At 37.4% G+C, this 21,961-nt stretch overlaps 1 protein-coding gene across 1 annotated transcript in view; it reads left to right on the forward strand.

Moving 5' to 3' along the window:
• LOC149808192 (microcephalin-like) overlaps positions 1–21,961 on the forward strand; it is a 65,084-nt gene that overhangs the window by 24,182 nt on the left and 18,941 nt on the right. Inside the window, exons 6-12 of the mRNA XM_089965596.1 lie at positions 547–615; positions 3,912–3,995; positions 6,512–6,750; positions 7,934–7,994; positions 9,147–10,413; positions 18,408–18,570; positions 21,832–21,909. Coding sequence (XP_089821722.1) covers positions 547–615; positions 3,912–3,995; positions 6,512–6,750; positions 7,934–7,994; positions 9,147–10,413; positions 18,408–18,570; positions 21,832–21,909 — 1,961 coding nt within the window. The remainder of the gene's footprint in view (positions 1–546; positions 616–3,911; positions 3,996–6,511; positions 6,751–7,933; positions 7,995–9,146; positions 10,414–18,407; positions 18,571–21,831; positions 21,910–21,961) is intronic.

A 21,961-nucleotide genomic window follows, 5' to 3' on the forward strand; every position in this document is an offset into this window, starting at 1 on the left:
TGTTGGCTGGTATGCACAGTAGATTTTGTTCACTTTTTATATTTGTTTTGGTAATTGTAATGTAATTCAGATGAGTTTCTACCCATAGATACAATTTATATAGTAGATAAATATGAAAGATGAGTTTTTGTGTCTTTTAGAAGGGTTGGATTTGAGAGGTGATGGAAGTTAAGCTTCCATTTTTTATGTGAATTGGTAAGTAATTTTGGACATAAATCATTTATGATTGAAATTTCCTTTTTTGACAACAATTTTTTTATTTTGAGTCCGTCTGTAATTTGGATTAAGTTCGAGGTTGCTTTTATGGTAAAATTAAAATGTTTCTAAAAGTTAAGATGCTGAAATATTGATATTTTGCAGTATTTGAAGCAAAGTGGTGTACATTTTAGGGAACCTATATGTGTTTGAAGAATATGAAGTATTACATTAGATTGAACATGGCTAACAATAATAAAAAATGGTTCAGATATATTGGTTAGCAGCCATGATACTGGCTTTCACATATAATTTTGCGTTTTGAATTATTTGTTTATTTTCTTCTCACAGCAGGGTCTCCAGGTTATGATGAAATACAGTCAAGTGGAGAAAGGGAACCTCTTCAGCGTCAGCTTTTTGGTATGCCTTTCTACGTTTATGTTATTGTCTTATCTGCTTAAGTTTTGTGAGACATCAGTGTAACTTTTTTTTAACAGCAGTGGTGTAAAATTCAAAAACAAGGCTCTAAATTGAAAGTTTTGTTTGAGATCAGACAGTGTGTGTGTGTGTGATATTGTTAGTAAAACTATTTATTACCCTTTTTAAAACATTACATCATGACCAAGTGTTGCTCAGTGCCAAAAATATTTTATTGCCATTTGGCATCACAAATACCCATTTATCCAAAATTAGTATCACATTGTAGGGTTTCAACAGCCATGCTTTTAACTGACTTAATGCATTGCACATTTTTTTTAAATTTTTAGTTTTAAGAACATTTTATCATGGAACCTGCTTTCACTACATATTTTGTTTTAAGTGGAAATATAATTTTTAATGCATACTGTTTTAAGTAAATATGTAACTTATTTTAATTTTCATTTGAAGCGGATATGTAACTTCATATAAGTCTTAAAATCTTTATAAAATTATGTTTTTTTTAAATTGAATTTGTAATATGAATTGCTGCTTTTGTATTTTGAATGGAATTGTATATCGTGCACTTTGTTATCACTGTTTTAATACTTAGAAGGTACTAAATTGTTGACAACTTTCAGCACTGCTAAGTTGTATTGTTAATGCACTCATTGCGATGGTTTGTAAATTTAACTTTTGTTGGCAGGTCATTGGTATCACTGTTTCATTTTAAGATTCTTTGTATTCATTTTGGAGTTGAAGTTTCTTCTTCAAGTACTTTACCAAATCATAATATCTTACCTCACAAATGCACCCCTCCTAAAACCGATTCACCACATATTCTGGTTTGCTTCAACAGAAAAATTGGAGAAAAGATGTGCTTGCCAAGATGGAAGGAATTCTTCATACGAAGCAGACATGCCAACCATTATGCTTTTGGCATAACCATTACGCTTTTGGCATAACCATTACGCTTTTTTTCACAAAATTACACCTTACATGTAAACGTATTTGGATTACGCATTTTCAGTTAGTCCCCCTCCCCAAAAAATTAATAGTTTGTTTTGTTATTTTTATTAACATCCCATTAATCTTTCAGACTGTATTCTAGAAATGACGGCTTCTTCGTAACTACGACATAAGAGTACGCTTGTCTGTTGCCTTGCATACACTTTCCTAACAGTATTATGTTCTATTTACAGCAGCTGCCCTAGTTCCAAGAAACATGCTGGTTTTACTTTCAAACTTTTGACCTCAGTTTCTATTTATAGCAGCTGTTTGGCTTAGTTAGGAGAGAACAGACTGGTTTTCTAATTTTTAATCTTTGCTTGCAGATTCTTTGTTCTAATTGTATTGTATACAGAACCAGACTTTAGGTATTTGGTGCTAAAAGTCAAGTCAGATTTATTCTAGAAGATGCGTGTGTTAGATCAAAAAATGTTTTTCAAATAATTTCACAGATGGATTGGAAAAAGATGAAAAACCAATTCAAAGCTGAATACATGAATTACATAATACAGCGTTCAATTCTAGGGCAGCTTCACACCCACTGCAGAGTGTGTGGAAGGGATTTTAATATTGATCATGATGGTACAACAAAGAAACCTTGAATTAGCTCATTTTACAACCTCCAATACTAAGGTAACTTGTAACTTCTTTTTTAAAGCAGAACTAATAAATGCCGAGGTGTTATTTATAGAATTCTTAATAGAACACGGACTACCCCTAGCTGTAGAAGACTACGTTGGTCCTTTTTCAAAGGGATGTTTCCTGATTCCAAAATTGCAGAAAATATGCATGTGCAAGAACAAAATCATCTAATATTGTTTGGTGTTTAGCAGAAGATAATTTGCTTAAAATTGCAGAAGCCATGAAAAAATTTCGCCATTTAGTAATGCAACAGGCAGGAGCAGTGATTATGATGACAAAAAGTTGTACCCAGTCTGTGTATGAGACTTTGACAACAAAAGGGCAAAGTCAGAGTGCTGTTCTTTCATTACCAGAATTAACAGTAGATTCCACTGGAGAAAATATTTTTTATTTACTTGATAGTGCTTTGAATAAACATAAGTTGGCAGAACTGTATTGGGTTTTCAGCTGATAATGCATCAGTGATGACTGGAATTCATAAAGGAGTTGCATTCTATATTTTGAAAAATGTTTCCATCAGTGTACATATCAGGTTGTCCCTGTTATATGATGCACCATGCTGTAGGAAAGGCTGCCAATAAGTTAGAAGGAGAACTCCTGAAGTATCATGTTGGCATTCTACCTGACAATATACTTCATGCAGACAGAGTTGATGTGCAATGGCATCTTATTTCCCAGCTAAAAGATCCAATAACTGGAAGATATATATTTCCTCTTCTTTGTCAGGTTATGAAGGAAATATTGGTTCTTTACCATTCTAATGCTGACTGTGAGAAATTGTTCAGTATTGTAAAAAAAAATAAACCTGAATTCAGATCCAGGCTCTGTAACCCAGCATTTTATTCTCAGCTGGTGTGCAAAACATTCATAATCTCAGCTGGTACAGTTGTTTTGAAATGCAGTATGAGAGACTGTTGCTTTTTAAAGCTAAAAGTGCTATATATGAACATTAGAAGCAGTAATTGATGTTAAAATCCAGAAGGGGTAAATAAATCATCTTGTACATATGCTCATTGAAGTTTATTATGTTATATGTGGATTAGTGTTTTTCTGCTTGGATTACTCTTTTTGTCCACTTGGACTACACTTTTTCCTCACCAGGGGTTGGCATGTATGATGAAGCCAGTCTTTGCTATCATAATAGCCTGTCCAATAGTTTATGGTACTTACAGTTCTTCATTTGAAGCCAATCTGCACTATGATAATTGCCTGTCCAATAGTTTATGGTACTTACAGTCTTTGCTATCATAATTGCCTGTCCAATAGCTTATGTTACTTACAGTTCTTAATTTGAAGCCAATCTGCACTATGAGAATTGCCTGTCCAATAGTTTATGGTACTTACAGTTCTTAATTTGAAGCCAATCTGCACTATGATAATTGCCTGTCCAATAGTTTATGGTACTTACAGTCTTTGCTATCATAATTGCCTGTCCAATAGTTTATGTTACTTACAGTTCTTAATTTGAAGCCAATCTGCACTATGATAATTGCCTGTCCAATAGTTTATGATACTTACAGTTCTTAATTTGAAGCCAATCTGCAATTGCCTGTCCAGTAGTTAAAGGTACTCCCATACAAATACAGAATAGATGCCAACCTGGCTGGATTTTGCAGAATATTATTACAAATTTGTTATGACAATTTCAGATTCTGAATTATTTTCACAAAATTTTGGAAAATCAATATTCTTAAGGATACAAAATTTACCACTTCTTTTCTCTGTAGACACAGGTAGGAAGAAAGGTATTTTAGCACCAGCATGATAGCTGGGTACATAGAATGTAGTTTCTCAAAACAAAAACCAGTTGGTTAGTTTGTACATGTGTGAAACAAGGTAAGAGAGATGTAGAGAAAAGAAAGATAATTAATACTAATGTTTAACTATTATTTTGACCAAAAATGTTGAAAGGATTGAGGGTCTGGAATTGGAGGAATGGATACACCACATGTTGCTGTACCTTAATTTTTTACTGAATTTACAGGTATTTATCTGCTCACAGGACATTCCAATATGATTGAAATAAGGTTTGATCATTTTAATGAATGCATCGTCCATTCTGGATGGGTTACCTAGATTTAGTAAACCTGTTCCTAGGTTTTGGTATAAAAACTAGTTTGACATTTCTTACACCACCATTAATGCCCATGGTGCAACAACCAAAGCTGATCAGCTGTGAGCAGACTGATGGTACCCGTAGGTACATGGTACAGTGGTCAGACTGGTCCAGTCCTGCACAGACCAAAACATGCAGATATCGGTACTGGCTATGATGATTATTTCCATGATAGTGGTTACCAGACTTTGGGGCCAGACATCATGAACCACATCCACTCCAGTTCCATTGCAATCTTGACCTATGGCCTCCTGAACTGAGACTGGGTTTGGTGAGCCTTCCCAGTATGCCCCAGTCCTGGACTTACAAGGCAGACAACATGGAGTTCTGTTGCTGATATTAGTTGTGATCAGCATTAAATTACGTAAGTCTGTCTCCCAATGTGAAATACATGACCCATGATAGTATTACAGACTGGCACCAGATAGGTCTGTCACCAAGCACCATAACAATCCAGTTATGGATATGATGACTTCCAATTCCTGGACACCCAGTACCCATCTTAGATTTTTGAGGATATTGAAAATGAATGCAAGGAAATGGCAATTTTCTAGCATAGACAGACTCACAGCTTCATTTATTATTCCTGTCTGCCGTCTTCACCAGCTCAATCAATACCTTTGCAGGAGGCTTCTTTGATGACCCCTCATCTGAGTTGATGACACATTCTCAAAAGCACCATCTTCCTTCCTGGATCAGATGTTGTCCAGAGAAGACTTGTCCTTCTGTGCATCTGCGAAGAAGTCTTTCAGTTTCTGCTCCCAAATATCAGTTCTGTCCACCTCATCTTGCTCCTGCAATGGCCTCTTACACAATTCTTGTATTTGTCACTCTTGTAACTAAGAAAACTGAGACTTTTTAAATACAACTGATGCAATCGTTTTGAATCACTGATATCTTGCACTGCTTATAAGACTACTTCATGATCCAAGTATCAGTTTTTCTTTTTCATGAGGATGACTGCTTACAAACTTCAACCCAGCTTTCTACAAGATGCAGTCTTCTTCATATCAAAGTCCCTGCTGCTGAAAGAGACATTATGGACCTGAGAATGCCCAAATTGTCTTCCATGGTCATCGTCTATTGATAACAACTGGATTGCAACATTGTAGATATTAGGACTGGGAGTCAGTCTGTCATATGGCTCAAAACTCACTCTCCATTGCTATAGTTGCTTATGTTGATGTTGCAGAAAGAAATGCATTCTTACCCATACCATTGCTACAGAAAGACCAGCACAAGGCTGCTGCCAGATCACAAATGCTATCTTCCAGCCTCCTTTTCCATGACTACATAAAGGAGGTCAGGAAACAGACTTCCCAGGCAGGAGTCCATTGTGCAGCAGGAAAAAAATAACTCTTCTTACAAAAAACCAGTAGAGATTTTTCACAACACTAACTCAGTGGGATTTAGCCCAGACGTTCAGTCACAGACACCAAGCAGTTGTAGATCTAGGCTTTCTCAACCAACATGTTTAGGCACCAAGTTCATGATAGAGACAAAAATTGATTTTGAATGTCTTTCAGAAGTGAGATTCTGATGCACATCTTAATATCCCGTTTACAGGTAGGTCTTGGAAATTCGTTAGGTTCACACACAGGCACACCCTGTATCAATTGAGGACACTCCCTTTCAGTCTGAACCAGAGTCCTTGGGTCATCACAGATAGAGTCATTTATACCATCTGTACTCACTTATGAGTCCAACTGCAAACTGCACAGACCCAGATCTGACGTTGCATAATGCACCAGCAGATTTTGGTCTGGTAGTTTATTAGGAATAATCAGTAGAACAAACAACATGGGCCCTGATCAGCATGCACATTATGTTATGGCAGATCAGGAACTTTGTTGTTTGTAGTTTGACTCAACATATAAGTGAGTATATATGTTATTATTAGACTCACTTTCATGTTCATGACATTGAATTACCTGAATGACAATTTAGAACAGCATTAAGTGAGCAATCTTCTGTAATGATACCAAAAATCTCTTCTTTTGCTCTTACTTGTTTTGAATTATTTGTCAATAAAGACAAATCTGATATTGTTCCACTCCTGTATTTCATTTATCTGGGCATGGAGATCAAAACCTCCTTGAATTGAGTTTGTTTTCCTCTAATGTGTATCTCCAGACACAGTAGTGTCATCATTAGAAAGGCGAATTTTAGCTAAGGAGTTTCTGTCTCCTGGGTCATCTCAGTGTAGCTGTGGATCTTATCAGTTATCAGTTTGGGCCATTTCTTTTGGGGATTTTGGGCCATTTCTTTGTGTCCCCCCTGCAGATCATCCTACAGTGGCAGCTGAAACTTTACTTTTTAAGCACTTGATAAAAGTTGTCGACTATATGAAATCTTATATCAGTAGATATGAGGTACTTTTTGGGCTTATGGCAGGTATCCAGTTGCAGGGTTACCAACCAGAAATCATGATTTACATGCATGCTAGATCGCTGATTGTATCGACCACCTCTTGCCCTCCATGTAAGAAGTTAGGAGGTTTTTTACACCCTCAAGAGTAGTCCATGCACATCAGTCTCACAGATATGAAGACCATTGTGAATACCTTTTGACTAGTTGTTATTTAGAAAGAGCAGTCTTATTCTGATAACTGATTGCACATAGAATGGTCCATTCACTCCTCAGTTTTAGATTTAATATCTCTATTCACAGGGATTCATCTCTGTAGGACCTGTTGGTGGTGAGGTGAAACGTTGAACTCCCAATGTTCACCTCAATGTTCACCTCAGTATTCCCAGATCCAAAAGTCAAAGCTGTTGATGCTCTTTCCCAGAACTGGAGCATTTTTGATGCACATACATTTTCTCCTAGTACAATGATTCATGAAGTTATGCCATGTACCGACAAATCCATTAGTGTGAAAACTCAATGATCAGTGACCCCCCCACACACAATCTAGAGATGTAGATTCTCAGGAAAATCCTGCCATCTCCTAGCCTGCTGAAATCACTGTGCTTAGGTCTTCCGTTTGAACTGTGGTATTGAACTTGCATGCCTTGTTCATATCAAATAAGCCCTCAAATAGAATTAGTTCTTCAAACTTGTGGTGGTCAGAGTGTTTTTACCAGTGGTGTAAACAGGATCACATCTCTGCCTTTAAAGCCTCGAACCACAAATATATAACTTCCTGCTTTGTTGTTTTGAGTAGTTCTGCCGGATCACAATTAGGGACTATTGTTCCACTATTTCAGACACATTTTGCCATCTCAGAAGACCTATCTTCTAGATAATTTGGACTTGTCTCAACCCTCTGCCTTGGTCTTTTGTTTAAAACAGAACCTGCCTTGTGGTCTGACATGGTTAAGGATGTCACCCTCTGAACCACTCTCTAGCCTCATCCATTGTACAAGACTTGTTCCTAGTCACTCTTGCTGCAGGCAGAATCTTTGAGAATTCTTATCCACTGATCTGAAATATTTGCTGTTCCAATCCTACAGTTCAGATTCATTCATGACTGCCTCGGAACAAGCTACCCACTCATGTCATATGAATATTTTGTCCTCAAACTTGTCTTGTTTTAGACCTGTGTATTCTTAGAATATGCAGGACCCCATCAGGGTTCTGAAGTGGTACCCAAAGCAGGCTGAGCTGATCAGAGGTTGGAGATCTCACTGATATGTTAGATTATCTACTGATCCTATATAGAACCAACTTAAGACCAAATGAATTTCTTATGCACATCAGCTCATGATGTTAGGGTGGTCATCACCAGTCTAACATTTGAGCACATTTGTTCTCTAGCTGACATCTAAGCTCTGGGATGTAGTTGAAAGGTGACATTTCTCTGGTGTGTACCTCAGATGCCTTTATTCCCAAAGGGCTTAGTTCAACATAGTGGGACCTTTTGTCAGCAGCATAACAGGTTACCTTCATAGGTCAATCAGTGGCTTTGTATACCAAATTTTGGACTCCAACATTGTTTCTTCAAAAATACTTACCTGTTCATAACACAGAGAAACCCTCTCCATATATATCCTTGTAAGAGTGCACATTTACTCTACAGGGTTCATATGGTCTTTGACAGTTTGGGAAAAATGAGGTAGCATTTTCAAGGCCTTGAAAGTTTGGGAAAATCTAGCTGATTACCCAGCGGTCTTGAAAAGTCTTTAAAAATTGAAATAAACCCAAACATTTTAATTTCTTTCCATAATCACAAATAAAATTGTCCAAGGCTGTTAGATTCAGATGTAGTTGAGTTTTCCTGGTTTCTTTCTTTTGATGACCCGTTCAGTTTCATTTCATCATTAAACAATATTGTAGTATTTTGCATTTGTTTTTTTTTCTCATATAACATACCTTGTATAGAAAATGTTAGTGAAAATAGGTCTTGGAAATCTATGTTTATGGTCTTTGAAAGTTTGGGAAAAAGTCTTTGAATTTATCATTCAAAATTCTGTATGAACCCTGCTTTAGTATTAGATGACAGTTTGTGGGATTTTACACCAATCGCTCTTTCCAATGAGAGATCACTCTCCTCTAACTTCTGTCTTCGCAAAAGATGGCTTATAGCACTTTGTTGCTAAAGCCAGCAAAAGATGTTACATGTTTTTTGACTCGTGATTTGCTTATAAAGTATTCCTAATGTATTGTAAACAGGTAGATATTATTAAGAAAAAAAAAATTTTAATTTTAAAAAAATGGTTTTTGCACATTAGATAGGAGGAACACTTGAATGTCTAGGTCACAGGTGAGACACCATATTGCACATTGTCCTTTTTTAATAGTGTACAACAATCCAATTTCATTTCAGACACATCAGATTACAGTGTAAGTACTATAGAATCTGAGGGGCAAACTTCTGTGTTGTCACAGAACATCAGCAACACCGAGTGTGATGAGGATCCAGTTCCTGCAGAGGTCCGAGAAAAGTTTGAGACCATCAAGAATCTGGGGAACAAGGCTTCTCAAAGGAAATCCCATGGGACAACCAATAGTCCTTTGGAACACCTTTCCACATGTCTGAGTGTATCAGAGTCCACTAAAAGAATGTCATTAGGTTCGAAATGCAATGGAAATGCTTCTATACCTTCAGTTATAAATAAATCTTTGAACCAATGCACTGAAGATATGAATACAAACGATATTATAGACAAGCGCAATCATGCAGAAGATGTTGAAATGTATAGGTGTAAGGAGAATGTGAAAGATAGTCAAAAATACAAGGAAGAAAACCAGAAAATTACATGTCAACCTATAGTTACAGAAAACAAGAAAACTTTCAAGAAAAAATTGTTGTCTGTTAAAGATTCATTGATTCCACCTGCAATACTCATAGAACCTACAAAGTGCTCACAATATCCAAGCCCTGCTCTTACACACAGTGCAATGAAAGGCAGACGAGGTAGAGCCCGCAGAAACTCTAACACTTCTGTTGATACTGATGGAATGATTGGGTATAAAAGATCCCAGGAGAAAGGGGAAAATGGTGTCAGGAAACGAAAATTGAAGACATTAGATGAAGATGATAATGATTCATCAAGTGAGCAATCAAACAAAAAACAGAGACAAAATTTAAATTTACGAAAGTCAGAGGCTTCTGGATCTAAGGAAGATAACTCAGGTAAATCTAAATGTGATGAAATATCAGTCCAGAAGGAAACTGAGATAATACATTCAAATATTACACACAATACTACCATGATAAATCACAATTCCTTTCTGAGCAGCACACCAGAGACAACCATAGGACTGACTCTATCTACAAGGGAAACAACTCTTGGCTTATCCATGTCCACTGCATTCACAGATACCACAATGCCCTCCATATTGATGCCACCCCGACCTAGCTTAGATGAATTTAACCTGAAAAGGAGCAGATTGAGAGGGATGAAGCAGCCTTTTAATGACAAGAATACAAAGAAGGAAATCCTTTTGGGATCAGATACTTGTCATAATTCAGATTGCAAGAAGTGTGAAAATGACTGTGTGTGTGAGAGGAGTTCTCAGATCAAGACACAAGACAGTTCCTTGTCTAGCATAAAGCGACCAACTCTCGTCATGACAAGCCTTCATTCATGGTAAGATCAGCCATTTAATATAAAGTTCTGTCCAATTTAACTCAAGACACTATTATTGCTTGCCAAATTATACAGAAATAATTACATCACTGTCTCTTGCTTTTCTTGGAAACTGTAGGAATATTTTCTTCCCATTTTTGTTGTTGTCTTTACATTCATTTGTCACACACATTTTCCATGCTGAAACAGTTTAGCAAATCAAAATATGTACATGTAATAGACTTTCTTTGTGATGATGATATTACATTTGCCCTCAAGGGTCCAGCAGGGAGGTCAAATGGTCTGATTTGTATAAGTGAAATTATGGGAGTATATTTTGGAATATTTAGAAGAATCTTGTCTACACAAGCAAGAAGGAAAGATCTAAAAATTGTGTGATGTACTGTCATTCTCTTGCAGAGTTCCAAGCTAAATTAAAAAGTACATGGTTGGGCCAACTTAGTAATGAAAACAAAGATGTTACGGTGTTGTAAAAGTAAAGGGCTACCATGCTACATTGTTTAAAAGTGGAGGGTTTTACAACTTTTAAGGCTGCTGCTGGTTGCTAAATGAGACCACTGATCCTAACACCTCTGCAAATGGAAAGATGTTCTCTTTGGTCAAGTGACAACATTTGCTGTAGTTGTTGTTGTTCTAGGGTTTAATGCCATTTTTCAGCACAAGATAGGCTATAGATGGCGGCCAGTATAACTGGTGGAGGAAGAACCCTGGAAAACCCAGGGAAGAACCACCGACCCACGAGAAGCTACTGGCAGGCTTTCCCACGTACCCAAGCTAGCCGAGCCTTGGACTCGAACCCACGCAGACAGGGGTGAGATGGCAGTGATCCGGAACAGTGAGCACTTTAGACCACTCAGCCACTCGGGGCCCCCCATTTGCTGTAGTAAAATCTCAAATACACTGTCCGAAATTTGTCCTGATTATGACATAACTCTTACTGTAACTTAGTAATACATTTAATACATTTAATATTTTTGGACAACTCTTTTCAAAGTGTGCTACCCTGTGGTTTTGAGGACTTAATGATCTCACAAATACCCATTGTACAGATACTACTAATGTAATATTCAGTTTGGTACATTACAACTACCACGATAATCTGTTGCTGGTAAAACTCAATTTAGGACATTACAACTACCATGATAATCTGTTGCTGGTAAAACTCAATTTAGGACATTACAACTACCACGATAATCTGTTTCTGGTAAAACTCAATTTAGGACATTACAACTACCATGATAATCTGTTGCTGGTAAAACTCAATTTGGGACATTACAACTACCATGGCAATCTGTTGCTGGTAAAAGTCAATTTGGGACATTACAACTACCATGATAATCTGTTTCTGGTAAAACTCAATTTAGGACATTACAACTACCATGATAATCTGTTTCTGGTAAAACTCAATTTGGAAGATTACAACTACCATGATAATCTGTTGCTGGTAAAACTCAGTTTGGGACATTAGAACTACCATGATAATCTGTTTCTGGTAAACTCAGTTTGGGACATTACAACTTCATAATAATCTGTTTCTGGTGAAACTCAATTTGGGACATTACAACTACCACCATGATAATCTGTTTATGGTAAAACTCAGTTTGGTACATTACAACTACCAGGATAATCTGTTGCTGGTAAAACTCAGTTTGGGACATTACAACTACCATGATAATCAGTTGCTGGTAAAACTCAATTTGGGACAATACAACTTTCCATAATAATCTGTTGCTGGTAAAACTCAGTTTGGGACATTACAACTACCACGATAATCTGTTTCTGGTAAAACTCAATTTGGGACATTACAACTACCATGATAATCTGTTGCTGGTAAAACTCAATTTAGGACATTACAACTACCATGATAATCTGTTTCTGGTAAAACTCAATTTGGGACAATACAACTACCATGATAATCTGTTTCTGGTAAAACTCAATTTGGGACAATACATCTACCATGATAATCTGTTGCTGGTAAAACTCAGTTTAGGACATTACAACTACCATGATAATCTGTTGCTGGTAAAACTCAATTTGGGACAATACAACTACCATGATAATCTTGCTGGTATGCTTCCTTGCTTTATTAGACTGTTCAATTTCTGGGTCACCCTTTTGATGATTTATCTCTGCACGGAATTTGCGTTCTAAGACGGGTGCAGGGCTACAGTTTTATCTGTTTTACTCAATTTTGTCTTAGAGATTAGAACTGCGGGCAAAGCACAAACAATATACAGCTCAGACCAAAGGCATAACCAGTCTGCATGCTGATTTTGTCCTCAGTGTGAATCTTTATGGGAACAAGGGAGATAATTCAACTTACCCTTTAGCTTAAAATCGCTGGACTGACATGCTTGGAAACAGCTCCAGCACCCAAGTCACCACCACAGGACTTATCATTTTCAGAATTCTCCCTACCTTGCCTCCTCGGGGTCCAACTTGATTCCTCCTAAAGAATGGGTGAGAACTAACAAGGAGCCAAGTTCCCTCAATCAGCAGACATATGGACAGGTTACATGGATCAAATATTCTGTAACTCATCCCAGATGATGATCCTAATGATATCCTCCTCACACTGATGGCCTATTTCCGTTGTAACCAGCCTATATTCTAGGGATCATGAAGGGCCAAACATCAAGATCACGGGCTCAGTCAAGAACAGCCTGGGCTTCCAGTACGTCAAACCCCTCTAACTCATACCACCTTGTGATACTCATTCGGCATGATACCCTGAGTAGATCCTCACACCTCAACAAATTTTGCTTCGCAATTTCTCTACAATCTGGCACGAGAAGAGCCTCTTTACTCAGCAACTGTCTTGAAGAAACAGCTGCTAATTTCAGGCGTTTACAAGTTTAATGAGCAATATACCTCGTCCCTCTTTGCCAGGTCCCGTGCATTACAGGAGACCATTGCCTCACTCCAAATAACCAAGATGATGTTGCTTGTTCTTCCAGTCTTCTATACCCTACACAAGGGCATGGGAAGATTCTGCCTTCTGAACTTCCACTGAAGATGTTTTTCTGCCCCTAGAGCTTTGTCCTCATCCTCCTCTATCAAAAACATGCACCAGCACTTGAGCATCTGTTGATCTTATGATGAATGGAAGGTTCTGACTTTAGTATGTTTTCAGTCTGGGAGAGTTGTGTACTTTCTGGCCTGCCTTCATCATCAGTTTGTCTGCGGTTCTAACATTTGCACTCCCACTAGCTTTTCATTTGGAACTCCAGCATTTACAGTGATCTTGCTTCGTGGGGAACAACATAGTCACACTCCATACATATGGATCAAATGGCCTTTGTTGACGCTGCGCAGTTAGTGAGCAGTATTGTTACCGTGACTTCGTTGTTGGACTCTGGTTCTCTCTGGCTATCTTCCAACTGATAGAACAGCTTATCTTCTCCCACTCAGAATACCTTATGGCATGCATGGGAGTCAGCAGTCTCAAGCTAAGACCACAGACTTTATCCTCTACCTTCTGTTTAACATATGATGGATGAAGTATGCTAACAAGCCATCAAGGAGACACAATTCCCACCCTTCTGCAACAACAGCAGCTATACAGAGATAGTACGGGGAATCAACAAAAGGGCCCAAGGGCCATTTGTAGGTCATGAACCTCTGAAAGCCATCCTATCAGCTCCAACAATTTCATACCATGCGTATATAGCACTGAGAGTTTTATTGTTCATTCCACACCTTTTTCTTGGTAACAATGGCAGATGACTCTATGTCTGGTCATCAGCCTAAGCACAATCCATTTATCCATACCCCTTGGTTCCCACTGGAAATACCACAGTGCATTTTGAATGATATCCATGAGGGAGACTACCATCACTGTGGGTTTAGATGGCACATACCTTTATGTCCCTATTCATAAGGCTCCCAGAACGTTCCTACAATTTTGCCTACAACATTGTCTATCAGTTCAGGGAACCCCAACTGAGGCTCAACGTCGGCCTCAGGTTCTTCCCTCGTCAGTTGAATCAAGCAATGGCACGTCTGGACCATTTCTATGGTGGCAACATCAAGTTACCTGGACAACATCTAGCGAGTTAGCTCTAACCAGTCATGGTAGCCCTTGTTACTAAGCTGGACTTTTCATCAGCAAGGAAACATCCGACCTAGTAGCATCTCAATGATTCATTCACCTAGGTACGGACTTCAATACACAGGCACCATGTTTTGTCTCCCTCAGGATTGGGCATTGAAATAACCCATGGTAGACCTTACTTACAAGGAACTCTATCCGCATGAGATTGTTCCATGCGGCAGCAAACATCATGGTCCTAGGTCGCCTTCAGCTGTGTTGCTACTGTTTTTCTGCACGAATAGAGTCCTCCTGTTTACCCACTGGACCATCCTCTCAAAATCTGCACCCATTTGAGGCATCATCAGCAGAATTGGGAGCAACATAACATAGCTCATGGCATGTATGCATCTATGCATCCACCCACTCGAGATTACAGCCTGTACTGATACAAGTGCAAATGGCTGGGGAGCCTGCCCACTACCATCATTTCCGTATGACAGCAGTGCATGCTTTCCCCAGGAATGACATCTTCATATCAATAATTCTGGAGAGGACAGCCATTGTGGAAGCCTTTCACTGGGGGGGGGGGAATATTTAGATGGCAAGGGAGTTCTCATTTTGTCTGACAATTCTACAGTGGTGACTTATCTCAAAACCTAGGATTATCTCAAGCCTACAATAGTGATTTATCTCCAGCATCAAGGAGGACCCCAATCCCCAGACTTTGCAACACGGTGTGGGACTTATCTCAAACAACATGGAGGAACTTGACCCTACAATGGTGATTTACATTCAACAAGGAGGACTCCATTCCCCAGACCTTTGCATCAGGTGTGGGACTTTTTGAAACAGTGTTGTCATCAACAAACCATACAGGTTCACCATGTCCCCGGACTCCTCAATGCACTGACCGACCCTTCATCACGGAACAATTAACTAGTACAGAAGGAATGGTCTCTCCATCACTCAGTTCTCAGATCTGTACCCAATGGGACAGACCACTGGTGGGCCTGTATGTGACAGTTGGGAATGCCAAAACCCCATCCTTTGTCTCTCCCATCTGGGACCCATTAGCTTGGGAAGTGGATGCCCTATCATTGGATTGGATCAACATGAACTCGTACACACCCCCCAACACCTCTGATTTCAAAGTGATAGAGAAAGCAATGGAATCAGCTTGTAGCCTCATCCTCATCACATCACTCCATCGAGAGGTAGTTGTGGATTAACTACCTCATCAATCTTGCATCAGAAACCCTGCATAATTCATGTTTTTCTTCATATACTTGTATAACCATGATGACAGTTGTTTCATCCTTGTCTGCAATGCTGAACCTGCACATCTGGATCATCTCAAATAGGCACTCAGAATTAAACATTTTTGCAACTAGTCATGGAGAGAATCACTCAGATGTGACGGCCCTCTACTCCATAAGCATATGAAGTCAGTGGCACAGTTTCACCCAATGGTGCGCAAACGAACATATCTTACCTATCCAGGCATTGATACCATAGATAGCTAACTTCCTCCTCTGGTTCTTCAAAGAGAGCAAGCTAACACCAAGTATGGTCTAAGGTTAAAGCTCCATGATTGCCGACACCATTTGTCATAATCGGAGAGAGGATACCAGACAAACCCAGAACATGTCCTACCTTCTCACCAACTGTGTATACACTGCCAGAAATGTTAACCCTAGGCCCAAAGTAGAACCTATATTGGGTATTAACCTGGCTGGTTAAGACACCTTCTGAACTATTTTTAATGGCATCTCTGGCACTCTTTCATTCAAGACCTGTTTCCTCATGGCATCAGTAACTGCCATATCAGCAGACCCAAGTTCAGACAAGACTGGTCAGTCTTATTCATGATGTATCCTCTTTCATCGCTGAGAACAGTCTCTCTTCCATGGGCAGCTTAACTTTTATCTCATCTGGACACATCAGCTAAAAGCCACCTACAAGACCCGGTCCAGGCTTTCAGGTGATTTATTAATATGAACAGAGCCATTGCATTGAGGGAGATCATGCTTCTTTCTACTTTTCATAAAAGGATGGGAGTATCGATTGGAACAGTGTGCCACATCCTGGAGTAAGGGGGTTATTCACTCAGCATATAGGTTAATAAGCCTAGCTCAATGAATTTATACACACTTTGACTCAAGCCTAGCTCAATGAATTTATACACACTTTGACTCAAGCCTAGCTCAATGAATTTATACACACTTTGACTCAAGCCTAGCTCAATGAATTTATACACACTTTGACTCAATCCTAGCTCAATGAATTTATACACACTTTGGCTCAAGAGGTTCAAGCATTTTCCACTAACCTAGCATCAGACTGGAACTGTTTGCTAACTGACATCAGTCAGGCTGTGGGATGGAGATAGGAATTCACATTCTCTAGCTTTTATCTCCGAGATCTGTCATCACAGAGAGATGAATTCAATCTGACAGGACCTATATCCACAACTCAATAGGTCTCCCTTCCAGATCAATCGACAGCTTCCTAAGACATGGCTTCACAACTTCCACTGGATTTGCAGGGAGAAATATTTTTCCTTTTGAAGCCATGCCCTGAAGGATGTCTCATCAGTCAGCTTACCTAAAAGCTTCCTCCAGTACCTTAGGGGACCAGAGATGGATCTCCGGGGTAAGGGGATGTATCTTCCTCCACCTCTTACCTGTTCTCCTAAGGTATTATGATTGGGTGGTGTACTCGAAGAAGAACCAATTTTTCCTAGTAAAATATGTTTCGTTGAAAATACTTACCCAATCATAATACACATACACCCTCCCAGCCTCCCTGCAGTTACATCCATATGGAGCATGCTCCCCACTCCAGTAATAACTGGGATATTCTTACACTGTGCCACCAAGTCTCACAAGTAAGGGGAGACGACTCTGCCTGACCACCAAATAGGTCAGCAGACAACATTTAGCTCCCTCTAGCTAAAAGTAGTATCTGGGATCTGGATTTGCAAGGAAGTGGTAGTTCTCCCAAGGTATTATGATTGGGTAAGTATTTTCGAAGGAACATATTTACTAGGAAAAATGTGTTTTGTTGATTAATCTTTGGGAAAACCCAATATTGATTATTCGTGGTCAAAGTTTCATTACGAAGACCAAAGAGTTCAGCAATATCATCATAGGAATAAAAGATCATTATTTTATTTTCAGGTGTGCATTGTAAATTTTATGAGATGATATTTACATCAGTATTGATGTCATACCATTTTCAGGGCTTGAAAATATGGGGAAAAAATTCTCACCTGCTTGGATATTAGATTTGGATGATATTTCTGCACAACGAAAACTTATTTTTCCTTATTATTTTGTGTTAAAATGTGAGCAAGTAACAAAGAATGTAAAAATCCATACAAATATGTCACTTGTCCTTGGCTACCAGACGAGGTAATTTTTTGCCACAGCATATCTGAATTAAGGGTTTATGCATAAAATTTAGCAGGGTCTGGCAAATCATGTTTCCAAGGGCTACCAGAAAAATGATTCTGGGCTGCCATATATTGAAATCAGGAGGTAGTCTAGTGGGCTACTAAAATACTGAGTCGGAACTACCATTTATTGAGTCCCGTAGTCTAGTGGACAACTAGAATACTGAGTCTGATCTTCAAACATACGTTAAAAATACTTTACAAAGGATAAAAATTAATGACACATAAGAAGATATAAGGATAGTCTTGGTGCTAAAAGTTTTGTATCCACGTTTTTTTTGGCATTGGCTTTAGGCTGGACCTTTAGGTCTACCTGCTGCTGCTACTACCATCTGACTTTAAACAGTGAGACCCTGATAGTACATCACTTTTTTTTTTTTTTTGTAGTGAGCAGGATGTGGTGATAGCTGTAGTCTTTCTGTTGTAGTGAGCAGGATGTGGTGATAGCTGTAGTCTTTCTGTTGTAGTGAGCAGGATGTGGTGATAGCTGTAGTCTTTCTGTTGTAGTGAGCAGGATGTGGTGATAGCTGTAGTGAAAAAGTTAGGCGGCTTCAGCATCACAGAGAAGGTTTGTGAAACGACAACTCATGTTGTGAGTGGCGAACCACGCAGAACTCTAAACATCCTGCATGGGTTGGTCAGAGGATGTTGGATTATCAGTAAAGAGTGGGTAAGAACGGGTTTTATATAAATGATCCAAACATTTGTGGACATTAAGTGTAGAAATAAATCAAACCAAACTATATTGTAAAAACTTAAGCATATTGCAGATATCAGCATTCAGGTTGTGACTAAAATGGTCACATTTGTGAATAATATTTCAGAATTGGGAAGTAAAAACAGTAATTTGCCTTAATTAGCACTTTCACTTTTTGTGATATTCTGTCATTAATTCCCCACTAAATGGATTTCTGCCATCAGTGTCAAAGGTGACCCCTCCACACACAAGTTTTTCTTCACTCTGACAAGCATACAGGCTAATGGAATTTATTTTCCTGTTGTTTCACAAAATGATGTTAGCTTTGCAGGTTTGTTTTGAAGCCGTATCTAATAGTCCATGGAGGACTCCACAAAAGACCACATTAGGCCAAAGTCTTTGAGATGGCTTGAATATGTGTTGTGACAACTTTTTGTACATTGAGATGGCTTAAGTATGTGTTGTGACAACTTTTTGTACAATCAGCATGGCTTAAATATGTGTTGTGACAACTTTTTGTACAATCAGCATGGCTTAAATATGTGTTGTGACAACTTTTTGGACAATCAGCATGGCTTAAATGTGTTGTGACAACTTTTTGTACATTGAGATGGCTTAAATATGTGTTGTGACAACTTTTTGTACAATCAGCATGGCTTAAATATGTGTTGTGACAACTCTTTTTACAATCAGCATGGCTTAAATGTGTTGTGACAACTTTTTGTACAATCAACATGACTTAAATATGTGTTGTGACAACTTTTTGTACAATCAGCATGGCTTAAATATGTGTTGTGACAACTTTTTGTACATTAAGATGGCTTAAATATGTATTTTGATAACTTTTTGTACATTGAGATGGCTTAAATATGTGTTGTGACAACTTTTTGTACAATCAGCATGAAATATACAAAGTTTAAACTTCAAGATAGTGTTGGCTATAATTTTCTTACACATTTTATCAATCATTATGGGTGTAAGAAAAATTACAGGTAAAACATTATGGGTGATCAAAGAAATACTGGTAAGATATTATGAGTGTTAAAATAATTGCAGGTAATGCTTGATTTTTCCAATTTGATTTATGCACTTTCATTTTAATGTCATTTATAATGAAGAAATAACGTTCATTTTGTGCCACTGTGCTCATTTTTACACCATCACTGGTGCCATGTCCTGTGACACACATGTGCAGCTCATGTACATACATTTATATTACCTTCAGTTTATGCAAATTTTGATTTATGTTCTAATCTGAGGAACTTATCTTTAGCATAAATCGAGTTACCTGTATATATAAGATATGGGTGTACACATAAATGTAAGTTATTACATGTGCAAATATTTACCAGTAAAATACTGTTGGTATGCAAATAACTGCAGGTAAGAGATTATGGATTTACAAATAATTATTGATGAAATATTATTGCTATACAAATAATTAAAGGTAAAATATGGATATACAAATAATTGAAGTTAAGATATTATGGATGTACAAATAATTACAGTTAAAATATGAGTGCAAATAATTTATGGTAAGATATAATATTGGTCTTTGCATGATTACAGGCAAGATATTATGGGTTTACAAAATACAGGTAAAAAAGATGGGAGTACAAATAATTACATGTAATATATTATCAGTGTACAAAGAATTATAGGTAAAAGTATTGTTTTCCGGAGATTATTTTTATTTATTAAAAAAATTACAAATATTTTGATAATAAATACAGAGCTCTTTGTACAAAAAATTACAGAACAAATATTAAAAGAAAGAAACTTAGCTGGTGTTAGAAATGAAATGATAATATACAATGTAAGATATATTTATGGGATTAAATTACTTAGTACAATGTAAGTCAATATTGATCACTGTTATCTTTCTACAAATGAAAGTTTATAATGACATTGAAGTGTGTGCATATTTAAAAAGGATTTAATAAAGTTATCTATCATATTTGTAAATCATGATATGTTGAATGTCTATGCACTTCAGTTATGATATGTGTATACTATTCAAGGTGCATCATACTATATATGATATGTGTATATTATTCGAGGTGCATCATGCTACATATGGTATGTGTATACTCTTCGAGGTACATCATACTACATATGGTATGTGTATACTATTCAAGGTACATCATACTACATGTGGTATGTGTATACTATTCAAGGTACATCATACTACATATGATATGGGTATGCTATTCAAGGTACATCATACTACATATGTGTATACTATTCAAGGTGCATCATACTACATATGATATGTGTATACTATTCGAGGTGCATCATACTACATATGGTATGTGTATACTATTCAAGGTACATCATACTACATATGATATGTGTATACTATTCAAGGTAAATCATGTTATGTTGAATGTCTGTGCACTTCTAGTTATGTGTACACTATTCAAGGTAAATCATGATATGTGGAATATCTATGCACTTCTAGTTATGATATGTGTATACTATTCAAGGTACATCATACTACATATGATATGTGTATACCATTCAAGGTACATCATACTACATATGGTATGTGTATACTATTCAAGGTGCATCATACTACATATGGTATGTGTATACTATTCAAGGTACATCATACTACATATGATATGTGTATACTATTCAAGGTAAATCATGTTATGTTGAATGTCTATGCACTTCTAGTTATGTGTACACTATTCAAGGTAAATCATGATATGTGGAATATCTATGCACTTCTAGTTATGATATGTGTATACTATTCAAGGTACATCATACTACATATGATATGTGTATACCATTCAAGGTACATCATACTACATATGGTATGTGTATACTATTCAAGGTACATCATGCTACATATGATATGTATACACTATTCAAGGTAAATCATGATATGTGGAATATCTATGCACTTCAAATTATGATATGTGTATACTATTCAAGGTACATCATACTACATATGGTATGTGTATACTGTTCAAGGTACATCATACTACATATGATATGGGTATGCCATTCAAGGTACATCATACTACATATGATATGTCACAACAAGAAATTGTTCTAATTTCATTCAAGGATTTTATGAATTTTGTAGACAAATAGAAGAAAATATGAATTTGTTACTGAATAATTTGTCTTGTGTTCAACATTTTTGTTTACAATGATGTTTATAATGTTTTTTCTTTAAAGAATATATCATTTGCTAAGCCATAACTAAATCTGATTGGTTTTTAGGTTTTGCACTCACTGGAAGCTGGAAGATGGCTGAAGGAGGATGCATTTGAATGTTACAGTGACTTCCCAGTGTGTAGAGTGAGTAGTTATCATACATTCACAAATATTTCATATTTGTAGAACAGAAAAA

Source organism: Sinohyriopsis cumingii, chromosome 1 (genome assembly GCF_028554795.1).
Source record: "Sinohyriopsis cumingii isolate HCF-2022 chromosome 1, ASM2855479v2, whole genome shotgun sequence".
NCBI classification, from domain to species: Eukaryota; Metazoa; Mollusca; class Bivalvia; order Unionida; family Unionidae; genus Sinohyriopsis; species Sinohyriopsis cumingii.